This window comes from Rhodotorula graminis (genome assembly GCF_001329695.1).
Source record: "Rhodotorula graminis WP1 unplaced genomic scaffold RHOBAscaffold_10, whole genome shotgun sequence".
Taxonomy (NCBI): Eukaryota; Fungi; Basidiomycota; class Microbotryomycetes; order Sporidiobolales; family Sporidiobolaceae; genus Rhodotorula; species Rhodotorula graminis.
The window spans coordinates 713825-737392 of record NW_017264937.1 but is presented as its reverse complement, the minus strand read 5'-3'; the positions used below and the strand labels follow the sequence as shown (position 1 = coordinate 737392).

Here is a 23568-nt window from a genome sequence, read left to right as displayed (position 1 = left end):
CGCCCCACTCGCTCGAGCTAGCCAGGACGAGCCATGGCAGCACCAGCAGCACGGTCAGCATCCGCCCTGCGCGCCCTGTCGAACGCCGCACGCCGCCCGCAGCCTCAACGAGGTGCGCCTGCTGTCCCTCCTCATCGCTCGCCTTGGGTCGACGACCCGACGACTGACAGAGGCCTGGTCGGTCCGTGTGCAGCACTGCCGAGCCCTCGACTCTTGTCCTCGACCCCACTCGCCCGCTACACCCCGCCGCCTCCGTCCTACTCCCCCTCCTCCCCCTCTTCCTCCCCCTCTTCCTCCTCGTCCCTCCCTCCCCGTCCCTCCACCGCCGGCACCCACCTGTACGCGCCCCGACCCGCGTCCCAACACACCTTCCTCTCGACCCTCCTCACCCAGCTCGGCCCGCGCGCGCTCCCCAACCCGGACGCACTCGACCTGCGCACCGCAGAGAAGGCCCTCACGCACAAGAGCGGCGTCGACAAGGGCGCCCTGTACCGGAGGAGCACCGCCGGCGAGCTCGATGCGCATGCGAGGAGCGCAGACGAGGGCGGCAGGATCGGGCACAACGAGAAGCTCGCGTTCGTCGGTGAGTCGCGCTCGTTCACGCTCTCTCGAGTCGCTCCTGCCGCCGCAGTGCGGCGCAGCGCATTCGTGCGCGGATCGTGGAGCGCTCACACTTTGCTTCTCCTCACAGGTCGTCGCGTCCTGCGCCTGCACCTGACGCAGCACCTCTTCACGCGCCTCTCTTCCTCGCACCCGGCGCTCCTCGCCCAGGCCCTCACGGCCCCCTCGCGCTCGCCGCTCTCGCTCGACGCCCTCCTCGACACCAAGAACCTCGGCGCCGGCGTCGGCCGCCAGTGGGGGGTCGAGGGCGCCCTCAGGTGGCGCGAGGTGCGCGGCCACGATGGCGAGGTGACGGGCCTGTACAAGTGCAGGGGGAGCGCGGTCGAGGCGGTTGTTGGGGCTGTGTACACGACGCAGGTGCGTCCCTTCTCTCCTCCTGCTCGTCGGTCGTGCGCCATGCGTCGAGGACTGGGTCGGCTCGCGCGAGCGCGTCGTTCTCGCTCTCGAGGCGAGCTCGCCTCGCCGCAGCATCGCCGCACGGCCACGTCCCAGTCGAGCTTCGAGCATGCCCAAGGACCCTCACTGACACCTGCTTTCGTCCCACTTCCCGTTCGCGCAGGGCATCGACGCCTCGTCGCACGTCTTTGAGCACCTCGTCCTCCCGCACCTCGCCCTCCCGCGCTCGCTCTCGGCCGCGCTCGAGGGCGCACCTGCCCCCGCGCCGGCGCCGGCACAGCAGGTCGGCGGCGCGCAGGCATAGACGGCGGGCTTGCGAGCGAGCTGGGGAGGGTCGAGCGGGAGGGAGCGGGTGATGGCGACGGCGACGGCAGCGGGCTGTCGACCGGGGCTCGACGACGCGGGCTGTTGTAAAGCAACTTGCACCATCGTGACGAGCTGCGAGAGCTTGTGCGAGCGAGAGCAGCTGGCCTGGACGAGAGCGAGCGAGCGTGCGCTCGCGCCTCGAGTGCGTGCTCCGTCTTCACGCGGGCGAGTACGACGACGGGGAAAGCGGTCCTCCTGTCCAGCGAGCGAGCGCTGCGGCTCAGGCGAGCGCCAGAGGCCATCTCCGCTTTCGCCGCCTCCGCGACCGCGACGGCCGACCGGCTCTCGCCTCGTCCCTCCCTCTTCCTCTCACCACACACCCAACCAGGATGACCGCCCACACGCCCTCCTCGATCCTCTCTAAGCTCGTTAACGGCACCCCGAGCAGCTCGACCGCGAGCGCCGCCCCGAGTGGAGCGCGCCGCGTGCCGCTCGACGAGTTCGACTCGGTCTTTGGCTCGCTCATCGGTGCGTCCTGCGCCGCGGTTACACGCGGATCCTCGTCCTCGTCTCTGTGCGAATCTATCGAGCCGGCACTGACCTCCTTGCGCCCTGTCCTCGCCCTCGTCTCCTCCCCCTCCCCGCTCGGCCGTCCGTCAACCCGCTCCCCCACCGACCACCCTATCGCTCCCTTGCCCTCTCTCGCACGCACATCCACACCACCAGAGCTCTCGTCGGATGCGCTCGGCGGCTCGATCGTCGACACGTCGGACGAGTTCTTCTGCACGGCCGACAACCTGCTCAAGGTTCCTGTGCGTCGCCTCGCTCTCCTCGGCTCTCTTTCGCTTTGTGGTCGACCCTGACGCGTGCCCACACAGCCTTCGGTCAGCATGAAGGGCCAGTTCGGGCCCAACGGCGCCCTCTTCGACGGCTGGGAGTCGAGGAGGCACAACCCGACCTACGACTGGTGCGCTCTACCCTCCCCTCGCCTTCCTTTCCTTGCCGCGAGGTCGAGCCGAGACACTCACACTCGCCCTTGCCCCTTGCGCAGGACGATCATCAAGCTCGGCGCGCTCGGCGAGGTCGTCGGGTGCGACATCGACACGGGCCACTTTGCCGGCAACGAGTGCGTCTCGCGCGCTCTCTTTCGGCCCTGGGTCTCTCTCACGTCGAGTCACGCACTGATAGCGACCGTCCGGCTGTGCACAGGTCGCCGGCGAGCGGTGTCTGGGGCGCAAACGTTCCCGAGGGCCAGACGATCAAGGAGGACTCGCCGCTTGTGCGTCGCGCTCGTTCTCTCTCTGGGCCAGCCCTGCGTCAGGAGACTGCAGGGTCGCGCTCTCGTTCAGGAAACTCAGTGAACTCACAGACCTCTCCCTGCTCGCGCGCAGTGGGACGACTCTCCTCCCGAGCACCCCTCTCGGCCCGGCGCAGCGTCACCTCTTCCTCTTTGCCCAGTCGTCGGCGCCCATCACGCACCTCAAGCTCAGCATGGAGCCCGACGGCGGCCTCGGTCGTTTCCGCGCCTACGGCCGCGTCGTCCCTCCTCCCGCGCCGGCGCACCCGACGGGCGAGGCCGTCGACCTCGCGCACGTGCTCAACGGCGGCACCGTGACGGGCGAGAGCGACCAGCACTTTGGGCGCGGCGCCAACTTGATCCTGCCCGGCAGGGGCAAGGACATGGGCGATGGGTGGGAGACCAAGAGGAGCAGGGGGAGGCTCGGGTCGGGCAAGGGCGACTGGGTCGTCATCAAGCTGTGCGTCCCTCTCTCTCGCTCGCTCGTCGCGTCACCTGTCTCCTGCGCTCGTCGAACGAGACCAGCCCTCGCGACGAGTGCTCCATCGGCCGAGCTGACTTGGACCTCGTCCGCCCGCAGCGCCGAGCCGGGCTACCTCGAGTGGGCCGACATTGACACGCTCCACTTTGTCGGCAACTTCCCCAACGCGGCCGAGCTGTTCGGTATCTCGTCGAGCGAGGTGCGTCCCATCCTCGTCGTCCGCCTCTCCCTCGAGAGTCGACCTTCCTGACTCGCCCTCTCGTCGCGCCCTGCAGGAGTGCCCCTCGTACGGCGACGCCGGCTGGACCCAGATCCTCGACAACACCAAGCTCGGCCCGCACCGCCAGCACTTCTACCAGCTCGCGCACCCGAGCAAGCCGTGGACCCACGTCCGCCTCGACATCCACCCTGGTCCGCTCTCTCGTCCTCTCCGCATGGCGCGCATGGCGCGAGCGGCTCTCTGACCCGCTCTTCCCGTCTCGCAGATGGCGGCGTCAAACGCCTGCGCCTGTACGGTCGGCCGCAGAGCCAGTACCCCGACTGGTCTGCGCTCGCGCCTCTTCCCGCCCCGGGCGGGGCCTCCTCCTCGTCCACCTCGGCCGCCCTCGTCAACGGCACCTCGTCGTCGTCCTCGTCGTCCAAGGCTGTGCCCAAGATCCCGGCCGTCCCGCTCACGCCCTCGGCGTTCGCGCCGTACGGCTCGGTCATCCAGTCGTACCCAGACGAGCGCTCGGCGCCCAAGGAGATCAAGATCAAGACGGTCAACTTTGGCACGGCGCGCAAGTTCAACCACCTCGCGCCCGTCACGTTCACGCACCCGGGCACGGCGGGCGTCCCGCAGGGCGAGGTCAACTTTTGCGTGTTCCGCAGCGAGGCGCAGGACGCGACGGCCGGGCGCGATGCCGTGACGGGCAAGAGGACGTGGGAGGTCAAGGTGCTCGAGCGGCACGAGTGGAGCTCGCAGGCGTTCGTGCCCATGGGCGGCAGCAACGACGACAAGTACCTTGTCCTCGTCGCGCTCCCCGGTCCTGGTGCGTTCTCGCCGTCCTTCCTCATCCCGTACTGTCGTCGCCCTTCCTCTCTCGCACTCGTACTGACTCAGTCTTCGTCCCACGTCGCGCTCGCCCACCCCGCAGACGGCCAGCCATCGCTGTCGACCCTGCGCGCCTTCATGGCCTCGTCGGCCTCGCAGGGCATCTCGTACCACCCGAACGTGTGGCACCACCCGCTCATCGCGCTCGGCAAGGACAAGCAGGACTTTGCGTGCGTCGTGCACGAGACGGGCGTCGCCGACGTCGACTGCGAGATCAAGTGGTTTGACGAGGGCACGGTCGCCGTCGTGCACGAGGTCTGAGCGGCGCCTCCTTCTCTTTCTCTCTGTCTAGACTCTTATGTAGATGTGCGGGCTTGTATTGCGCCGCGGCGTTCGTCTGACCGAGGGCGAGAGAGAGCGCGAGAGAGCGAGAGGGAGGCGAGCAAGGGGTCCGACCGCCTTCGTCGAGTCGCTCCCGAGGCAGCACACGTTGACTCTCGTTCGGGCTGACTGCTGCGAGGCTGGGAGCTGTGCGAGCAACTCAAAAGGGGCCCGGCTTGATGACTCGCAGCGACGAGGAGCAAGGCCGAGAATAGTGATCGAATACGAGCGAGGTGTATTTGGCGCGATTACAAAGGTCGCGCCTCGCCCTCGACCCTCTCGCTCTCCCTCACCTCGCTGCCGGCTGCCAGCTGCACCTCGCCCGCGCACCTCTCTCGTCCAGGCCACTATCAGCCCTCGACTGCCCACACGGTCACCCTCCCACCGCCTCCTTCGACCCCGCTCCTCACCCACCTCCGCCCGTCCCCGTCAGCGACCATGTCCTCGCTCAACGTCCCCGGCCGGTCCAACTCGATCAAGCGCACCCCGTCCGACCTCTCGCGCGAGCTCGCAGAGCGCGAGCTCCCCGAGCCAGAGTTCCTCCGCTCGCGCGAGGACCGCGACAGCCAGGACCGCAAGCTCGACGAGGCCCAGGGCAAGCTCGCCAAGATGGACGGCGACGAGCCCGAGGGTGAGCTTGACTTGTCCTCTGCGTGTTCAGGTCGGGTGGTGCTCTCGCGGGACTCTGTGGGCGCAGCGAGGGCCGGCGGAGGACTCGATCGTGGTTGTGGGTCGACGCGATGGAAGCTCGTGCAGCGCGCAGTGGGCCGGCTGGAGCAGGAGCGAGCGGTCAAGAGCAGTCCTAGGACCGGCGTGCAGCCTGGCTGCAGCACGACTCGGCCTGTTCCTCGTTCCCGCACTGACTCTTCCCCTCCCCCCTCTCTCCTCTCGCAGCGCTCGTCATGACGCACCGCCGCCGCCAGTCCGAGAAGGCGTCCGAGGCCATGGCCGACACGCTCTCGACCCTCGAGCTCGGCATGCCCGAGCGCATCGCGCGCGCCAACGCCCGTGCTGACGGCGCGAGCACCCCTCAGCCGCCGTGAGCTCCCCCGTCCTCTTCTCCTCCCTGTCCTGCCCCGCCGCGCCAAGTTCCGCCCGTACTGACAAACACTCGTCGCGCGATGCAGTTACCAGACCGAGGGCAACATCTCGGCGTCGGCCACCCCGGCCCTCGAGGAGCCGCCGGCGGTCGCGACCGCGAGCGGGTCGGCGCAGGGCGTCGAGCAGGTCGTCACGCCGTGGGACGTCCAGGGCGCGACCGTCGACGGCGTCCAGGTCCGTCAGTGATCCTCTGACCGAGCGCAGCGGGCCGAGGAATGGACGGGAGGGCACGACGACTTTCCCCCCCCCCCTTCCTCCCTTTCCTTCTCCCTCGCGACCCCTCCTCCCTTCCTCGTCCTACATCTTTCACGACTTCCCGAATTCCCTCACGTACATGTCGCCCTTCCCTTCCTTCGTCAAGAGCAGTCTCGTCGTGCCCTTTCGTACCTCGCTCGCCCCGCAGCAATGTCCACGTCCTTTCCCTCTTTCAGAGCCGCGCGTCCTGACTCTTCTTCTCCTCTCTCTTTCTCTCGCTCTCGTGCGACAGATGGCGATCGACTACAACCACCTCATCAACCAGTTCGGCACCAAGCACATCGACGACGAGCTCCTCGAGCGGTTCGAGCACCTCACGGGCCGCAAGCCTCACCTCCTCCTGCGTCGCGGCACCTTCTTCTCGCACCGGTACGTCCTCCCACCCCTTCCTCTCTGTCTCGACCACGTACAGGAACCTGACCCTGCCCTCGCACGTCCCCGCAACAGCGAGCTCAACCTCATCCTCGACCGCTACGAGCAGAAGAAGCCGTTCTACCTGTACACCGGCCGTGGCCCGTCGAGCGACTCGATGCACCTCGGCCACATGATCCCGTTCGTCTTCACCCAGTGGCTCCAGGACGTGTTCGACTGCCCGCTTGTCATCCAGCTCACGGGTGCGTGTCGGTCTCCCTTTCTCTCTCCTCGAGCCGAGGCCGCCACTCAAGGCGGCTCAGGCTCGTGAAGGGATGTGCGCGTAGCCTGACACCTTGCTCCTCGATGGCCCCTCGCCCTCGCAGACGACGAGAAGTTCCTGTTCAAGTCGAACCTCAAGCTCGAGCAATGCCACGGCTTTGCCTACCAGAACGCCAAGGACATCATCGCGTGCGGGTTCAAGCTCGACAAGACGTTCATCTTCTCCGACCTCGACTTTGTTGGGTGCGTCCGAGGTTCTCTGCGCGTCGCCGAGGGGAGGTCGGGCGGCGGCTCGAGCGTCCCTTCGGCTCGCTCTTGATCACCTTTCGCTCACACCTCGATCCCTCGAACCTGCAGCGGCCCGTTCTACCGCAACGTCGTCAAGATCTCGCGCTTGATCACGGCGCGCCAGAGCCAGCAGACGTTCGGCTTCAAGCTCGAGTGCGTCCTCGTCCTTCCCCTCTTCTCTCCCCTCGATCCCTCCCTGACGCCTCTCTCTCTCTCTCTCTCTCCTCCCTCGTCAGCGACAACGTCGGCAAGTGGCACTTTGTCGCGATCCAGGCGACGCCGTCCTTCTCCAACTCGTTCCCGCAAATCTTTGGCGACAAGGCCGACATCCCGTGCCTGATCCCGTGCGCCATCGACCAGGACCCGTACTTCCGCCTGACGCGCGAGTGCGCGCAGCGCCTCAAGTACAAGAAGCCGGCCCTGATCCACGCAAAGTTCATCCCGTCGCTCCTCGGCGCCCAGAGCAAGATGAGCGCGTCGGCCGTCGAGAGCTCGATCTACATGACCGACTCGGCCAAGGAGATCAAGACCAAGATCAACAAGTACGCGTTCTCGGGCGGTCAGACGACGGTCGAGGAGCACCGCGAGCTCGGCGGCGACCCGGACGTCGACGTCAGCTTCCAGTACCTCACCTTCTTCCTCGACGACGACGCAGAGGTCGAGCAGATCCGCCAGGTGCGCCCCCCTCTTTCCTCTCTCTACGTCTCTGTCCTCGACGCCGTACTGACGAGGCCCGACGTCGAGCAGGACTACCGCTCGGGCAAGCTCCTCACGGGCGAGCTCAAGCAAAAGACGATCTCGCTCCTCCAGGAGTTCGTCAAGGCCTTCCAGGACGTGCGTCCCCCCCCTCTCTCTCTCTCTTTCGCACTCGTTCCCTCAAGCACGGACCTGACCTCACCCGTCTTGCCCGTCACGACAGCGCCGGTCCAAGGTCGACGACGCCCTCGTCAAGTCGTTCATGGACGGCACGCGCCAGATCGACCCGACGCTGCGGTACGGGCCCGGGTGCACGGGCGAGAAGCCCAAGGCGCCCAAGGCGTGAGCAGGAGAGAGCCATGGGACCGATGAGGACGAGGAACGTAGACGACGCAGTGCATCTCGAACTTTGCTGTACTTCTCTCTTTTCTCGCTCGGGCTTGAGAGAGGGACGAGGCGAACGCTGCTTTACAGCTCGTACACGCGTAGCACGATAGAGAGAGAGAGAAAGAGAGGCAAACACGACACGACCGACCCATGAGGAGGAAGAGAGGGAGGGGAATCTAGACGAGGGCACAGACGAGGACCGGGAGCGAGGGCGACGAGGGGAGGTACAACAAGGGCGACGGGACGACGAGCTCAGAACCGGCTGCGCTGGCGCGAGGCGTACGTGCGCAGGTTGGCGCAGACTGTCGGATGCGGCGAGAGGGTCAGTGCGCTGCTCGGTCGAGAAGGAGGAGAGGAGGGCAAGGAAGACGAGGACGGACCCTTGCCAGGCGGCGAACCGAGGATGAGTGCCGAGATGGCGCCTCGCGCGACGGCAATGTTGGCGTACGTGCCGAGGATCGTAATCTTCGAGTCGGCGAGGACGATGCGGGTGCGCGACGAGTTCTCGATGATGAAGCGCATCTTGCCCTCGTGGCCGGCGAGACGGCCGATCGCGCGCGACAGGTGATCGCCGTGCAGCATCTTGACGTCCTTGACCTCGAACGATTCCTGTGAGGGAGGGAGGAGGAGCGGGTCAGGGACGGCGGGTGGGCGGGCGGGTGACGAGCGAGGAAGGGGCGGCGAGACGCACGATGTACAGCTCCTCCATGCGCAACATGGCGATGGCGTCCTCGACGGCGAATCCGGTGCAGTACGCCGACATGAAGTCGGCGGCGCGAGTGAGCGAGGACGGGTGCGGCGTGTGCTTCGAGGTCTGCGGCACGGGAAGGGAGAAGGAGTCAGCGCTCCCGCTCGAGCAGGCGCGCTTGCCACGCCGCACGACGAGAGAGAGGGGGAGAGGAGGCGCACCTTCATCTCGATCTGGCGCTTGTGGACGTTCATGCGGACCTGGAGGCCGCACTCCTCGACCAAAGGCGTGTAGATCTTGATCCAGTCGCGCTTGAGAGGCGTCATGCGGTGGGGCGGGATGGCGATCTTGCGGCGCTGGGTCAAGCCCGACTGGTTGTGGTTCTTGACGGGCGCGAATGAGAGCGAGTTGGGGTCGGCAGCGGCCGCGGCGGCCGCCTCGAGCTGGGCGATGGGCGTCCTCGTGACGGGCACCGGCAGCTGCGACGGGTCGATCATGACGGCGTCGTCGGCCTCGTCGTCGTTGTCGTCCTGCTCGGCGTCCATGGCGGCGTCTGCGTCGCCAGCTGCCGCGCTGCCGACCTTGCGGCTCGGCTCGATGCCGGCGTCGAGCGGGACGCGCTCGATGTCGCCCATGAGGTCGTCGGCGTCGTCGGCGCCGGCAGGCTGGGTGCTGAGGAGGTGAGGTGCGCCGCCGGTGGCTTTGCCCTTGCCCTTGGCCTTCTTGGTCGAGGTCGAGGTGGTCGGCTTGGAGGCGGCCTGGCGAGCGAGCCGCTTGGACTTGGCGTTGACGGCGGATGCGGGCAGGAACTCGTCGGACGACATGGCAGAGGTGCGCGGCTGGTGGCTCGGGCGGTGCGGGCGAGGCGAACGAGAGCTGTCGGGAGATGAGGCCAAGGTGAGGCGAGCCGTCTCGAGCTCAGCCGGGCGGTGCAACCTCTCGTCTCGCAAACCCTCTCGGCGAACAGTCCAAGTGCTCAAGTACCCGTCTCATGCTGTTACACGGCAGGACCGCCCACCAAGGAGAGTCTACAGAAGAGATGGAGGACGAGGCGAGCGGCCGAAACTCAGAGGAGAGGACGACGACGACCACCTTCGACGCCTCGCCGCTCGTGCGCCCTCGACGAATAGAAGGCGACGATGACGAGGGCGGGGTACGGTCAAAGAGGCCGGGCGAGGGACGACGAGGGAAGGCAAAGAGGAAGATCCCAAGGGCGAGGGACGAGCGCCTGCGGACACTCAGCTGCGATTAGCGCACGAGCGACAGGAATACAGACGAGAGATGCACGCACGACAGGGAGGAGCCAAGTCGCGGCGAGCACGACGCCCTTTCCTGCGCGTCGTCGCAATGTCAGTCTCGCGGTCCGGGCGAGTGAAAGAGGGAAAGAGAGGGGGCGCACCTCGATTCTGCGCTTTGATGGCCTGCCATTCCATGTCGCAGTACGACGAGATGTACCGCACGAACGGCGCGAGCTCGGGTGCCCCTGCGTGAACGAGAGAAAGGACGTCAAGGCCGCGCTCGAACCGCGGAACCGGCTTGAGCCGAGGGAAGGAGGGAGGGACGCACCGCCGGCAAGAGTGAAGGCCTGCAGGAACGTGAAGAAGGACGACTGGACCGAGGCGACCGACGACAGCGTGCGGATCGCTGGCGGCGGCAGGGCGATCTCAAACCCCCACCAGTCTGTTGCGGTGCGCGCTCGAGAGGGTCAGTTCTCCCTGCACATTCTCGTCGGCCCAGTACGAGGAAGAGAGAAACGCACAGATGAGCACCGACACGCGGTCCTGCGGCAGGCCGTACACGCCCTCGTGCGCGCCACTCTTGTCGACGAGCGCGCCCGACAGGTCGGCGAGAAGCTCGAACGCGCCCGACTTGGCGCCGGCGAGGCCGCCGAGTGCGCCGGGCGACATGGGCGGGAGGTCGGTGCCGAAGCTGATGAGGCACAGGGTCGGGTCGGCGTGGGCGGAGGAGGGAGGGAAGGGAGGGGAGGAGGTCGGTGCGGCCGAGGACGGGGCTGCGGCGTCCTCGACCAGGGGTGGCAGGGCATAGCCCCGAGCGACGTTGCGCCGAGGTCGGCCCGAGAAAGCCGGCTCGTTGCAAGCGTGATCGAGGGAAGATGATGGCGCCGACGGCTCGTCGAGCGGGTCGTCGAGCCGTTTCAAGTCGGCGACGATGGCGCGCGCCTTGTCGGCCTTGACGAGGTCGGCCTTGAGCTTCTTGAGCGCCTTGGGCTTGACGTGCGGCACGGCGCGACACTCGTGGCCCTTTGAGCCGTGCTCCCCCTCGTGCTCCTCGTCGCGGCCCTTCCTCGCCCGCACGCCCTGCGCATGCTCCTTCCGCATCTCGGGCCCGGCGACGCTCGCCCTCGTGAGCGTCCTCGAGGCGACGGCTGTCGCGTGCGCCTCGCGTCGCCCGCTGCTGCCGCTGCTCGACGCCGCGAGCGAGAGGACCCTCGCCCTCGGGCGGGTCTGGGCCGGCTCTGGCACGACGCCGGTGATTAGGGCGCACAGGACGCGCGCCTGGTGACCGATCGGGCGCTCGCCGTCGTCGTGGCCGGGATGGCCTGCCGGCCAGAGAGGCGAGAGCCGGCGGCGCAGGAGGGGGAGGTCGAGGGAGAAGCGCTTGCGCGGTGCGGGTGCGGCTCGGGTGCTCGGGCTGGGCGGCGCGTCGGTCGAAGCTGGGTTGAGGATCGTGTCGGACGGGGCGAAGGGCGAGCTCGAGGGAGGCGGGGCGGGTGGTGCGAGGTCGAGAGGTCGAGGCTGGGTTGGTGGTGCGGGCGCCGGGGCGGCCATGTCGCGCAGGTCCAGCGGGTGGGGACCAGGGCGCAGTTGAAGCAGAGCAGAGAGCGTGCACGGCGGCGCAAGCCCATTGAGCGCGCAGGGCGGGTCGAGCGGGGCTCATCACCTCCGGGCGAGAGTCGCTCGAGGTGCGAGGGCTCCACCAACCACCCGCGGCCGCGAGGCGAGCGTGCACCTGCTGCACGGCAAGCTCGAGCTCTACTGTGCAAGCTTCGGCCGCGCAGTACCGCCAACCGGGCCGCCTCTACCGCCGCCGCCTCGTCCTCGCCCGACCCCGCCGCGCAGAGACGGGCGCACGCAGAGACGGCGTTCGAGCTCGCCCGCCGGTGCAGCAGAGTGCAGCGTAGGCCTCGCTGTGTAGTAGCGCAGCACAGGCGCACTGGCGGGACGGTGGGGGAGCGAGCTGGTCGTCGACGTCCTCCTCCCCATCTCCGTCTCCCTCTCGTCCCGCAACGTGGCCCTCCCGCCGCTTGCTAGCCACGTCGGCTGCACCTCCTGCTCCTGTGCAGCCGTTCCCGCGGAGCCGACGTCGCCTCAGCACCTCTCCCGTTCCCCCCTTCTCGACGACCCCCTCGCCTCACCCTCGCAACGCCGTCCGGCTCTGCCGTCTCGCCCTATCGTGCGCCTCGCCCCGCCATCAAGACGGAGCTCTATGTGCCCTCACGATGCGCAACCGCACGAGCCGGCACAAGGGGCTCGCCTCGCTCGCGATCGCACGTCTCGGCCGACTTGCTCGCCCTCGAGTCGAGCTCCTCCCGGATTCTGCTTCCTTGGCGCCTCTCGCCCCGCTCCGCGAACCCTTCGTCGCGCTGCCGGCGACGAACGGGCCGCCGTGGTGCGGGTCCGCTATCGCAGAGTCGCCCGAGCCGCACCTGGGCCCTCCTCGCCCGCTCGCCGTTTTTCCCCCGCTCTGCTCAGCTATCTCGCCTCTCTCGCCCTCCTCTCGCCGCCTATCTCGTCGACACCTCAACCTTGTACTCCCTCGATCGACCATGAACTGGCGCAAGTACACGACGCGGCGAGGGTGGGAGGTCCCTCTCGAACCCTCCACTGTCGCGCCGGCCAACGGCGGGCGATGGAGCAACGCCGACATGGACCCGGTCCCCGAGGACAAGCAGGTGTGGAGGTGGTTCTCGTTCGTCAGCATGTGGGTGTCGGACGGGTTCTCGTGCGTCCCCTCTCTCTCGCTCTTCTTCGTCGACGTCCTCGCTCGCCGAGCATGCGCTCACTTAGTCTCGCGCAGGCCCTCGACCTTGCAGCTCGCCGGCGCCATGATCTCTCTCGGCCTTTCATGGCGGCAGGCGATCGGCGCCGTCCTCCTCGGCAACGTGTTGATCTCGTGGTGCTGCTTCTTCAAGTGCGTCCTCGTCCTCCTCCTCTTCCCTCCCGTTCGGCACTGACTCTCGTTCGCCTCGCAGCGGCTGGATCGCGGCGTACCTCCACACGCCTTTCTCGGTCAACGTGCGCATGAGCTTCGGGTTCTGGTTCAGGTGAGCCGTCCCTCCCTGACCGTCGTCGAGACGAGCCGACGAGCACGACACTGACTCTTCCTGCCCCGGCCGACAGCTATTTCGCCATCGTGACCCGCCTCATCCTCGCCCTCATCTATACCGGGACCAAGAGCTACACGTCTGCGCTCGCGACGTACCAGTGCATCCGGGCGATCTGGCCGCAGTGTGCGTCCCTCTTCCCCTCGTTCTCGCGCCCTCTCCTCGTCAGCTGGTCGAGCTCTGACAACTCTTTCCCTAACAGTCGCCAGCATGGAAAACAAGCTGCCTGCGTCGGCGGGCATCACGAGCAACGTCATGGTCGCCTACTTCGTCTTCTTCTCGATCCAGCTTCCCCTCATGATGGTCTCGCCGGCAAAGCTGCGGTACCTGTTCACGTTCAAGTCGATCATCGGGCCTATCGCAGGCTTCGCGTGCATGGGCTACTACGTGCGCAAGTCGGGCGGTTACCTCTGTGCGTCCTCGCCCTCTCTTCCTCGCGCTCGAGCCTCTCGGGAGACTCGCTCACCTCCCTTTCCCTCCATAGATGGCGGCGACCCTACTGCGTCCGGTAGCACGATCGGCTGGGCCTTCATGGCGGCGCTCAACTCTGCGGTCGGCAGCTACTCGACGCTCTCTCTCAACATCGGCGACTTTACTCGGTACGCCAAACGGCCTCGCGATCAGTTTGCCCAGGTCCTCGTCATCCCGATCTGCTTCACCGCGACGGCGCTCATGGGCGTCGCGATCGCGTCGGGCGGGTACAAGGTGCACGGCCTCGCCAAGATCCAGTTCGACCCGACGCGCCTCATGAACAATTGGAGCACCGACACGAGCCTTGAGCGTGCGGGACTCTTCTTCTTCGGGTTTGCCATGGCGCTGTCCAACCTCGGCTCGAACAGTGCGTCCCTCTCTCCCTGTACCTCGTAAACTCGACGTGGTTTGACCTTCTCAAGACTCGCTCGCGCGCAGTCTCGGCCAACACGATCAGTGGCGCCAACGATTTTTGCTCCCTGTGCGTCCCTCGAGACCTCGCTGGACGAGCGAGGATGTCGCTGACTCGAGCTGGCCCGCAGTTTCCCCCGGTACCTCAACATTCGCCGCGGGTCGTTCCTCATGGGCGTCATCGGCTGCTGGGCTTGCGCACCATGGAAGCTCCTCGCGACAGCTCAGTCGTTCTTGACCCTCCTCGGCGGCTACACGATCATCTCGGCGCCGGTCTGGGGTGCGTCGCCCGTCCTCTCCTCCTCGCCTCGAGCTTGTCGAGGCCGGTCACTCACCCTCATTCTCCCCGCCGTCGATCCTCGTCGGCCCTCGTCCCTCGCTCGCAGCCATCATGGTGTCGGACTTCTTCTGGGTCAAGAAGCAGCATGTCGACGTGCCCGCCATGTACGACCCGCACGGCCGGTACCGCTAGTACGTCCTCGCTCTCTCCCCTACTTCCTTGCCGTCCACCGTCTCCTACCTTCCCAACATGCCGTCGACTAACTCTGCCCTTCGACAGCAACCGGTTCGGCATCAACTGGCGAGTCCTCGCGACCCTGTGCATTGTCGTCCCGCCCGAGATCCCGGGCCTCCTGCACGCCATCTCGAGTGACGTTGCCCTGCCGCTCGGCAACCAGCGCTTCTACCGCGTCACCTGGCTCTTTGGCACGGTGTCGGGCCTCATGTGCGTCCCCTTCTCTCTCCTCGAGCGAGTCGAGCAAGGTCGAGTCGAGACCAACCTCCTCCTCCACAGCATCTACCCGCTCCTGAACTACCTCTTCCCGCACCGCGACACGATCATCGTCGACATGATCTGGACGAATGGGGACGTGAGCGGCGAAGCGGCGGCGGCGGCGGCGGTGAGCCACGACGAGGAGAACAGCGTCGGCAAGGACGACGACCTCGTGCAGGCCGGTGTGCTCCCGGTTGTCGAGCTGCGGTGAGCGGTCTTTCTGTCTCTCTTTGTGTGTCAAGTGGGTGCAACGAGGCTTTCGCGGCCCGTAGAGCGCTCGACGCGAGCGAGTCCACGTGTGAGAGGTCCGAGAGTCGCTTCCTCGAGACGTCGCTCTCCAACCTCGGGCACTTGCGTGCGGCCGCTCTAGCATGTCGGAGAGGCCGCTTCCGTGCACCAAAGCGAGCGAGAGCGATAAGGCTTGCGAGCCGACCCCTCGATCTCGCGGTCACCGCTCGGTGGAGCGGCTCGCTGTTCGGCTCTCGCTCTCACGCCTCACTCTGAGCACCGCCATGCACGCGCGCACTGCCACGACCACACGCCTCCTGCACACGACAGCCCGCACCCACGCCCGCCTGCTCAACCCCTCGACCTCGATCTCGCCCGACCACGGTCGCGCGACCGCACCTCCCCCGCCGGCACCCGTGTGGAAGCCCTCGTCCGCCCGTGCTCCTCGTCCACCACCGGCACCGACCCACAAAGGCCCGCTGCGCCCCGACCCCGAGGCGCAGGCCCTCCTCGACCGCATCGGCTCGTCCCCACCTCCACCCCGACGAGTGGCACCCGCGCCTCCCTCGCCCGCCCCAGCGCAGCGCGCAGACGACCTCGAGCGCGCCGCCACGCTCGACACGTTCCTCCTGCGTACGCTCGCTCAGCTGTCACAGCGCGGCGCGGCCGCCAGCACGGGCGTCGACCTGCACACGCTCCTGCGCCAGCACCGCGAGCGCGAGGGGACGGTCCTCAGCGACGCCACGCTCAGCTACGAGCCTACGCCCGGACCGTCGAGGAGGGTCCGGCTCGATGGGCGCGCGGGCTCGGCGAGCGGCGGTGGCGGCAGCGGCGTCGTCGACGAGCAGGATGGGACGGTCGTCGTCGCGCATGTGCTCGGCGGCAAGGAGCCGAGGGTGAGCGTGTGCTCGGGCTTTGCGCTCGGCAAGTCGGCGGGCGGCGAGGGGCAGCTCATCCTCACGGCGGCGCACACGCTCGAGTCGGTACGTCTCTCTTTCTCTTCCTCCTCCCACTCCTCCTCTCGGCTCGACCAGGCACTGACTCTCATTCGTGCCCCATGCTCGCAGCTGCAGAAGAGCCTCCACGCGACCGATCCTGTCGTCCCCTCGGCCACTTTCGTCCTCGCGTCGTCGGGCCACGTTTGGACCTGCTCGTCACTCGCCTCGTCCTCCTCGTCGGCCGACGTCCTCCTCCTCCGCCTCTCGACCTCGCCCATCAACGCTTCCTCCTCGGCGCCTACCCCACCCCTGCGCACCCTCCCGATCAACCCGTACCCGCCCCCTCCCTCGTCCGAGGTCGCGCTCCACACCTACATCAACCCGCTGTCGCGCCTCAGGCGCAAGCTCGCGCGCGAGCCCGAGCGCGCGTGGACCCGGGGCCGGATCGCCGAGTACAAGGACGGCATGGGCCGCACGGCCGAGGTCGGCACGTACGACGAGCTCGCCGCCATGTGGCTCGACTGCCACCCGACCGAGGGCAGCAGCGGTGGGCCTGTCGTAGACTGCGAGTCGGGCAGCGTCGTCGGCGTCACTCGAGGTGCGTCCCCTCTCTCTCTTTCTCTTTGGTTCGCGGCGATGACTGACCTCCTCGCCTCGCTCGCAGGCTCGACGCACGCTCACGGCGAGCGCGGCGCGTACGGCTTTGCGACGCCGGCCGAGCGCATCTTTGAGCTGTTCCGCCTGCCCGGGTTCAAGACGTTGGCCGAGCGCGAGGCGGACAAGGTCAAGCAGGCGGCGCAGGCGAGTCCGAGCCCGAGTCCGAGTGCGAGTCGAGGAGGGCAGGAGGGTCAGGCCAAGTGAGGGCTCTTACGCTGTTGTACAGACTGTGTATCTAGACTATTATTGAATCGTGTTGCGACTGTTCTGGCATCGCTCAGCGAGAGATGCTCGAGACGTCGACCTTCGCAAGCTGGACGAGGTTCGAGCGGCTTTCGCTTCGAGGTTGGTGACGGCTTGCCTTGGAGCGACTCGTGGGATCTGCGTCGTGCCTGCGGAAAGCATGTGGCGGTACCTCGACAAAGGCCGTCACGGCGGCCTCCCCACTCTCTTGGCTTCGCCCTTCTCTCTCTCGCCCCCTCCTCCACCCAGCACATCCTCGCCGTCAACAACAGCAGCCATGTTCACCCTCAACCGCTGGTGAGCCCCGTCCCTCCTTGTCCCCCTCCCCTCTGCGCACGGCGGCCTCTCGTTGGTCGCGCGGACGCCGATCCATCGACCGCCTCGTGCTCGTCACTGACCACGCCTTGCGCCCCCTCTGCAGGAAGGAGAACCTCCCCCTCAAGGTGAGCAACCCACTCCTGCACTCGCCCGGCCGCTGCGCGCTACGAGCAGCCGTAACGGGGCGGCGAGGCCGGCCTCACCTCCGTCCCCACATGACTTCCCCCTCGTGCGGTCGGCGACTCGAGGCGACTGAAGCTGGGCGCGGGCATGGCTGCACAGGGCTGGCCAGTCGTGCTGATCTCTCTCCTTTGCGCCGCACACAGATCGTCAACGTCCTCGTGTTCGCTTTTCTCTTTGGCAGCAACACTTACGGGTCAGTTGCCCTCCTCCTCGCCCCGCACGTTCACGTTGGGCTCACGCTCGCTCTCCATCGCGCACGCAGCTCGTTCACGCCCCACCACACCGGTCGCGAGACGTACTTCACGCCGGCCGCCTGGGTCTTCAACGTCTGGACCATCATGTGCGTCCACTCGGTCCGCCTCGATTCTTCCTTTCCTCGCCACTGACGTTCCTCGTCCGCCTGCCACAGCAACTTCCTCCTCCTGTGCTACGTCGGTTACCAGTTCTTCGACAACTCGCGCACGGCCGTCGACGCCATCGGGTGGCGCTTCACCCTCATCGCGGTCGTCAACGCTATCTACGCGAGTCCAGCCCCTTCTGGGCGCTCCTGCGGCAGCAAAGAGCGCCTTCCTGTGAACCAGGACAGAGCCCGAGCTAACACGAGTCGAAAACCCGCAGGTCCACGTCTGGGTCACGCGCCACTACATCGTCGCCTTCATCTTCTCGCTCCTCCTCGCGTCGGTCATCAGCACGGCCTACTACTCGCTCACGGCGCACTACGGCGCTCAGACGATCGGCGACGTCCTCTTTGTCCACCTGCCGTTCTCCCTCTGGCACGCGTGGAGCATCGTCCTCGTCTTCATCTCAGGCTTTGCTCTCTTCACCCAGTGCGTCCCTCTTCTACCCTCATATTTCCTCAGACAGAGACTGACGCTCTCTCTCCCTCGACGTCCAGCTCGCACCGCAACCACCCGTCGACGATCTCGGTCATCTTTGTCGTCGCCGCCGAGGCGTTCCTCACCCTCACCGCCGTCGGCTACGCGTTCCGCTCGCGCGAGGGCGACGTCGCCGGCTCGGCCGTCCTCTTCGCGACCCTCCTCGGCATCTACCTCGAGCAGCACAACAACGTCATCCGCTACTGCGCCCTCGCCGGCGCCATCATCAGCGGCCTCGCGATCGTCAAGTCGCTGTACTTCACGGTCGTCGCGCGCGAGCGCGGTGTGTCGCTCGGCTCGGACGACGAGCGTCGCCCGCTCGTCGCGTAAGCGCGAGCGTGCCGCAGCTCTGCCTCGACTCGACTCGGCGCGGCCGAGCTCTCCCTCCTCGACCCGCCGCCTCCTCGCCTCTCTCCCGCCTCGGCCTCGCAACCCTATCCCCCTCGAGCGCTTCGCAACGACACCCTACGTCTCTAGCACCTAGTTTGACAGCCGGACGTCCTTTCCCCTCCTCCCCCTTTGTCAGTGCCCCCCTCCTCCACCTCCCCCTCACCCTTCCAGCGTCCGGCTCTTGCTTGCCTCCCCCTCCTCCGTCCCTCTCACGACACGAAGCAGTCTGCAATCCGAGTAGTCAGTTCTTTCCGCTTCACGGTCTGCGTCGGGCCAAGGGAGCGAAAGCGAGAGCGTGAGGGCCGAGTGCGCACGAGCCTCCTTGCGCTCGCCACCTCTCGTCCTCGCCTCTCGCTCGATCATCTGCGCGTCTCGCACACGGCAGCGGAAGAGGTGTGTGCGCTGGCTCCCCTGTCCGCCTCGCTTGCGCGCCCGTCCGTCCTCGCGGACTTTCCGGCTTGCTCGCCGGCCGCCGCCGTCCGTCTCTTGCTCGCCTCGCGCTCCCGCTCTCACGCTTTAGCTCTGGAGCGACCACGACATGCTGCGCCGACTCTGCGCACTCGCGCTCCTTGCTGCGACGGCTGCGCTCGCCTCGCCCGGCGCACCTGCCCTCGCGCTCGAGCCTCGCTACGATCATTCGGCCCTCGGCGCCTCGACGCCCAGCAGCGACGACAGCGCTGCAGCCGACGCACAGTACTACGCGCGGCTCTTGGCTCTACACGGTGCGTCCGCCCTGGCGCCCCTTCTCGCCGAGCCGCACTGACCCTCTTTTCCCCCTTCCTCCTCCTCGCACTCTCGCAGCCGTCCTCGGGTTCGTCGCGTTCCAGGTCGTCGCGCCGCTCGCATTCGTCATCGCCGCCGTCGGCAAGAGCTGGGGCAACCTGTGGTTCAAGGCGCACTGGCGCATGCAGCTGTACTTTGTTGCGCCGGCGACGGTGCGTCTCGGTTTCGCCGTCGAGGGTGTCGTCCTCAGGAGCCTGACTGGCTCGCGCTATAAATCGTCGATCTACAGGTCGTGTCCGTCGTCATCGCGGTGGTCGCCGCTAACGGCGAGGGCGAGGGCGGCGAGGTCGACCTCAAGCACAAGGTTCGTCTCTCCCTCTCTGCTTTCCTGCCGGGCATCCCTCCTGACGCCTTCAGTCGTCGCGCACAGATCACGGGCTACGTCCTCCTCGGCGCCCTCTCGGTCCAAGCACTCCTCGGCTTCTACTCGCACCACCGCCAAGTCGTCGGCGAGCGCTTTGTTGCCGAAACCGGCCGCGAGCTTCCCGTCGCCAAGCGCCGCATGTCCAACTGGATGCATATGGCGCTCGGCGTCGCGCTGTTGACCGTCGGAGGACTCGAGGTGACATGGGGCTTTGGCCTGTACGAGGAGACCGTCGGTGAGAAGGTGCCGATCTGGGTCGTCGTCGTTCACTGGGTGTGCGTCTCTCTCTCTCTCTTTCTGTCTCGCAAGTCAAAGGGATCTGAGTAAGCGCGATGACTGACACCTCGCCGCATGCAGCGTCGCCGGCCTGCCCGTCCTCGTCGTCACGCCGTTCGTCCTCATTCGCGGCTTCTTGCGCCTTCGCCAAGGCGCCAACCTCGTCGACGCGTTCGTCACGCCGTTCCACAGCTCGTCCTCGTCCCTGACGAGCAAGTCGTCGCACCAGCCACCCCGCAAGCTCTTCCTCCACTCGGCGACGTACCTCTCGACGCCCGTCTTTGACGTCGACCTCGAGAACGACAAGGCCGACGGCGTCGGTCACGCGTACGCGCCGGGCAAAGGCGTCGACGGGCACATCCGGGTCGACAGCATCGCGAGCACGTGGCCCGGCGCCCAGACGCGCGACGAGTACGAGGCCGAGGTGGCGAGTTCGCGCGCGCCGGACAGCGTCGTCGACGGCGGCGTGTCGTCCTCGGCGGCGAGCTTCCGCAGCTTTACGACGCTCGGCAACGACTATTCTCGAGCGGACGGGGCCGACGAGGAGGGCACGGGCTTGCTGCGCGCCGACTCGACTTGGCGGCCTTCTCAAGTTGCGCCCGGCGCCATGGCGCTCTACGACCCGGCGCCGACGACCTATCCGCCTGCGCCCGCCGCCGTCACCGACGTCAGCTCCGCCACGCCGTCTCTCCCTGCCCTCCCACCCGTCTTCTCGCCCGTCTCGTCGCCCGCGCCTGCGCCCGCACAGACCCTCTCAACCCCGGCCGTCCTCCCCGGCCCGCCCGCCGCCAGCGCCGTCGCCTCGCCCCTCTCTCCCCGCCTCTCCTTCATGCCCTTTGCCGGCCCCGCCCCCGCCCACCCACCGCCGACGTCCGCCAGTCCCGCGCCAACCTCGCTCACCGTCTCGAGCGCGCCGAGTCTCGACGCACACGGCGCCGTCGCCGCTGCGCCCGTGCTCGTCCCGACGCCCGATGCACTCGAGGGACGAGACCGGCACAGCAGCTTTGCGGGCGAGGTCGTCGACGCCGCGGCGCGGCCGAGCAGGGACAAGCTCCTCCCGCTGCCGGGCGAGCCTGGCTCGCCGAGCTCGTTCGCGTCGTCGAGGGCGGCGGTCGAGGATGAGGGAGGTGTGCGGCCGACGAGCGAGGGTGCGGCCGCAGAGGAGGAGGACGGCGCAGGGGTGGGCGACGACAGCGAGTCGACGCGGCTCATGGACGAGCTCGAGCGCGAGTTGACCATCTCGACGGTGCGCAGCGGGCGGTCGGCGCGCTCAGTCGCCCCTGCTGCTGCTGCTGCGGCCGCCAAGGACGAGGCGCAGAAGGGAGCGGCGGCAGAGCAGGAGGCGGACGATGAGCAGACGAGGCTCGAGCGCGAGCAGAGCGGCAAGTGGCTGGGCAGCAACCGTCTCTCGTCCTCGTCGTAGCAGCCCTGTCTCTCTCTCTCTCGTCGTCTCGAAGCGCAATGCAACGTCCGTCGCACTGCAGCACCGTCCCTCGCTCGCCCTCGCCGACTACCGCTTGACCCTCCCCCTCGTCCCCCTCGCAAACTGCTTGACCTCGTACAGGAGCACCTTGCCGCGCTGGTTGCCGACGGCGAGCCACTCGCTGCCCTTGCTGAAGTCGACGCACGTGACGTGGTGCAGCGGCGTCTGCTGCGTGGGCCAGTTCTGGTAGACTGAGCACGTCGGGAGGTGGACCTGCGAGAGGGGACGTGCGAGGGCGACGTCAGTCAGTGCGCACGGGCGCAAAAGAGAGGACACAGAGAGAGACAGAGACGCACAAGCTTGAGCTGGTCCTTGTTGGTCTTGCTCGCGAGCGCCAACAGCTGCGAGTCGTGGTTGAACCGCATGGTCGAGATGCCGGTGACGAGGTTCTCGACGGCCTTGCGCGCCTTGCGCTCGCCGCCCTGCTCGCTCGTCGCCGTCCGACTCGCGTCGTCGTACACGTTGACGATGCCGGTCGAGCTGCCAACGGCCGTCCACTTGCCGTCGCGGCTCGTCTCGAGCGCCTGGGCGCCAAACCCGCCGTCGTCCCTCCACCGGTCGACGCACTTGCGCGTCCCGACGTCCCACACGTACACCTCGCTGTCGTCGCCGAGCGTGAGGAGCTCTCGGCCGTCGCGCTGCCACGCGAGCGCCTTGACGGCGCCGTTCATCTTGACCTCGCCGAGGACCTGGCCGCCGCGCGACACGCCGCTCGACCCCCAGTCGACGAGGTGCACGTAACCGCGCCGGCCGGCGAGCGCGAGCACGTCGCCGGCGCCGGGCGAGAACCGGAACCGCTCGAGGCCGCCGGCGCCGCCGGTCGAGGCCTTGTCGGACCCGCCGAGGCCGGCGTTAAGGAGGCCGCGCGGCGAGCGCAGCGTCTGGCCCGTCTGGAGGTCGTACGACAGGAAGAAGGGGCGCGAACCGGTGAGGAGGATGGACGAGCCCGAGGGGTGGAACGCGGCCGAGGTGATGGGGAGCTCGGGAACGTGGAGCGTCTGAAGGAGCGGGTTGTCGGTGCCGTCGACCTGGAACAGGCGCAGGCGGCGATCCGACGTGGTCGAGAAGAGGACCTGGGCGCGAGGGTGGAAGCCGATTTCGACGACGGGGCCCTGCAAGTGCGCGAGAAGGGCAGGTCAGGGAAGGGTTCTCTCGAGAGAGCGACAGGGAGAAAGAGGACATGGGACGCACCGAGCCCTGCTCGTGCTGGTTGGCGTCGCGAACCCGGTCAATGTCGATCTCGCCCGGCTCGAGCTTGCCGCCCTTGACCTTCCTCCCGCCCTTGCCGCCGATGACGGCCCGGCTGAACAGCTCGTCGGCCTCGTCGCGCTCGTCGGCGCTGCCCTCGCCCATGCCGTCCTCGTCCGACGCGTCCGACACGTCCGAGTCGAGCGCGAGCGCCGCGTTGCCGCCGTGCTGCGCTGCGGCGGCCCGGCGGCGGAGGATCTTGCGCCGAGCGTCGACAGCCCATTGCGGTGGCGGGTGCAGCTTCTCGAACCTGCAGCGCGTCGTAATAGTCAGTCCTTCGAGATCTTGAGACCGAGAAGAGAGGAAGAGAGACGGGCGACGCACTGCCTCCGCAACCGACTCTCGTACTCGAGCCCGCTGACGACGTCCTCGGCGGCCGAGTCGCGCAGCTTGCGCAGGCGCTTCTGCCCCTGGAGGCTGATCTGGAGCGTCTCGTCGGCCGGGTCGTGCCACGCCGCCTGGCGCAGGTTGCGCGTCACGAGCGCTTTCGGCTTGGGCGCGACGGCGGCGGCGTCGTCGTTCGAGTCCGAGTCGCCGGCGGCGGACGAGCCCGAGCCCGGGAGGTCGCGTGCGGCAGAGGTGCTGGCCGTGGGCGGAACGTCGACGAAGAAGAGCTGTGCGCACACGGCGAGGGAGGGTCAGCGAACGGGAGGAGGAGAGGGGGGCAGGAGGGTTGAAGCGGACGCACATTGTCGTCCTGCATGCGCTCAAGCCCGGTCTCCTCGTCATCGTCATCGTCGTAGTCGACCTCGTCAAGGAAGTCGTCGCCTGCGCGTGTGCGCTTGTTGCGGCCGCCGACGAGGTCCTCGAGGGCGAGGTCGTACACGCCCGTGTCGGGCTGGCCGCTCCTGCGCCCAAAGACGGCCTCCTCGAGTTTGAGCTCGTCCTCGTCGCGGTCCTTTGGGCGGGCGGTGCTCTGGCGGAGGTTGTCGCCGAGTGCGGGTTGCGGCTCGAGGTCGGCGGACGAGGTGGGCTTGGGTGCGGTGCGCGGCTTTTTGGCGGTGCGAGGCTTGGCCGAGT

At 67.7% G+C, this 23568-nt stretch overlaps 10 protein-coding genes across 10 annotated transcripts; 7 read left to right on the top strand and 3 right to left on the bottom strand.

The window, feature by feature from the left end:
* Nucleotides 1-33: 33 nt before the first annotated feature.
* On the top strand, nt 34-1321 carry RHOBADRAFT_45685 (uncharacterized protein; the record flags this gene model as incomplete). The annotated part of the gene is made up of 4 exons (XM_018414648.1): nt 34-112; nt 194-583; nt 692-978; nt 1181-1321. The coding sequence occupies 4 exons, from the start codon at nt 34-36 to the stop codon at nt 1319-1321; spliced, it is 897 nt and encodes a 298-aa protein (XP_018269777.1).
* A 391-nt stretch (nt 1322-1712) lies between these two features.
* RHOBADRAFT_48760 (uncharacterized protein) lies at nt 1713-4534 on the top strand (the record flags this gene model as incomplete). Its single annotated transcript, XM_018415182.1, has 9 exons — nt 1713-1851; nt 2050-2135; nt 2202-2290; nt 2375-2449; nt 2715-3080; nt 3201-3300; nt 3377-3512; nt 3587-4132; nt 4238-4534. The coding sequence occupies 9 exons, from the start codon at nt 1713-1715 to the stop codon at nt 4453-4455; spliced, it is 1755 nt and encodes a 584-aa protein (XP_018269776.1). The 3' UTR covers nt 4456-4534.
* A 1569-nt stretch (nt 4535-6103) lies between these two features.
* On the top strand, nt 6104-7913 carry RHOBADRAFT_48759 (uncharacterized protein; the record flags this gene model as incomplete). Its single annotated transcript, XM_018415181.1, has 7 exons — nt 6104-6240; nt 6319-6485; nt 6609-6747; nt 6862-6945; nt 7029-7467; nt 7540-7626; nt 7712-7913. The coding sequence occupies 7 exons, from the start codon at nt 6104-6106 to the stop codon at nt 7832-7834; spliced, it is 1176 nt and encodes a 391-aa protein (XP_018269775.1). The 3' UTR covers nt 7835-7913.
* A 214-nt stretch (nt 7914-8127) lies between these two features.
* RHOBADRAFT_16829 (uncharacterized protein) lies at nt 8128-9060 on the bottom strand (the record flags this gene model as incomplete). Its single annotated transcript, XM_018412337.1, has 4 exons — nt 8128-8177; nt 8256-8484; nt 8567-8689; nt 8785-9060. The coding sequence occupies 4 exons, from the start codon at nt 9058-9060 to the stop codon at nt 8128-8130; spliced, it is 678 nt and encodes a 225-aa protein (XP_018269774.1).
* A 1167-nt stretch (nt 9061-10227) lies between these two features.
* On the bottom strand, nt 10228-11352 carry RHOBADRAFT_50061 (uncharacterized protein; the record flags this gene model as incomplete). The annotated part of the gene is made up of 1 exon (XM_018415289.1): nt 10228-11352. One exon carries the CDS (start codon nt 11350-11352, stop codon nt 10228-10230), a length of 1125 nt encoding a protein of 374 aa, XP_018269773.1.
* Nucleotides 11353-12398: 1046 nt separating this feature from the next.
* Nucleotides 12399-14827, top strand: RHOBADRAFT_28877 (uncharacterized protein). The gene is made up of 11 exons (XM_018412842.1): nt 12399-12526; nt 12602-12715; nt 12777-12848; nt 12925-13034; nt 13111-13320; nt 13393-13746; nt 13818-13860; nt 13922-14070; nt 14177-14261; nt 14350-14514; nt 14584-14827. The coding sequence occupies exons 1-11, from the start codon at nt 12450-12452 to the stop codon at nt 14771-14773; spliced, it is 1569 nt and encodes a 522-aa protein (XP_018269772.1). The 5' UTR covers nt 12399-12449; the 3' UTR covers nt 14774-14827.
* Nucleotides 14828-15074: 247 nt separating this feature from the next.
* Nucleotides 15075-16651, top strand: RHOBADRAFT_54912 (uncharacterized protein; the record flags this gene model as incomplete). The annotated part of the gene is made up of 3 exons (XM_018417560.1): nt 15075-15773; nt 15858-16326; nt 16393-16651. The coding sequence occupies 3 exons, from the start codon at nt 15075-15077 to the stop codon at nt 16587-16589; spliced, it is 1365 nt and encodes a 454-aa protein (XP_018269771.1). The 3' UTR covers nt 16590-16651.
* Nucleotides 16652-16905: 254 nt separating this feature from the next.
* Nucleotides 16906-18334, top strand: RHOBADRAFT_45679 (uncharacterized protein; the record flags this gene model as incomplete). The annotated part of the gene is made up of 7 exons (XM_018414647.1): nt 16906-16925; nt 17050-17071; nt 17273-17322; nt 17392-17469; nt 17539-17701; nt 17748-17956; nt 18025-18334. The coding sequence occupies 7 exons, from the start codon at nt 16906-16908 to the stop codon at nt 18332-18334; spliced, it is 852 nt and encodes a 283-aa protein (XP_018269770.1).
* A 598-nt stretch (nt 18335-18932) lies between these two features.
* RHOBADRAFT_54910 (uncharacterized protein) lies at nt 18933-21308 on the top strand (the record flags this gene model as incomplete). The annotated part of the gene is made up of 5 exons (XM_018417559.1): nt 18933-19116; nt 19196-19329; nt 19407-19481; nt 19548-19816; nt 19899-21308. The coding sequence occupies 5 exons, from the start codon at nt 18933-18935 to the stop codon at nt 21238-21240; spliced, it is 2004 nt and encodes a 667-aa protein (XP_018269769.1). The 3' UTR covers nt 21241-21308.
* On the bottom strand, nt 21270-23270 carry RHOBADRAFT_38327 (uncharacterized protein). Its single transcript, XM_018413515.1, has 5 exons — nt 23237-23270; nt 22873-23162; nt 22492-22798; nt 21597-22412; nt 21270-21513 (listed from the first exon to the last, which is right to left on the bottom strand). The coding sequence occupies exons 1-5, from the start codon at nt 23249-23251 to the stop codon at nt 21328-21330; spliced, it is 1614 nt and encodes a 537-aa protein (XP_018269768.1). The 5' UTR covers nt 23252-23270; the 3' UTR covers nt 21270-21327.
* Between the last annotated feature and the right edge of the window lie 298 nt (nt 23271-23568).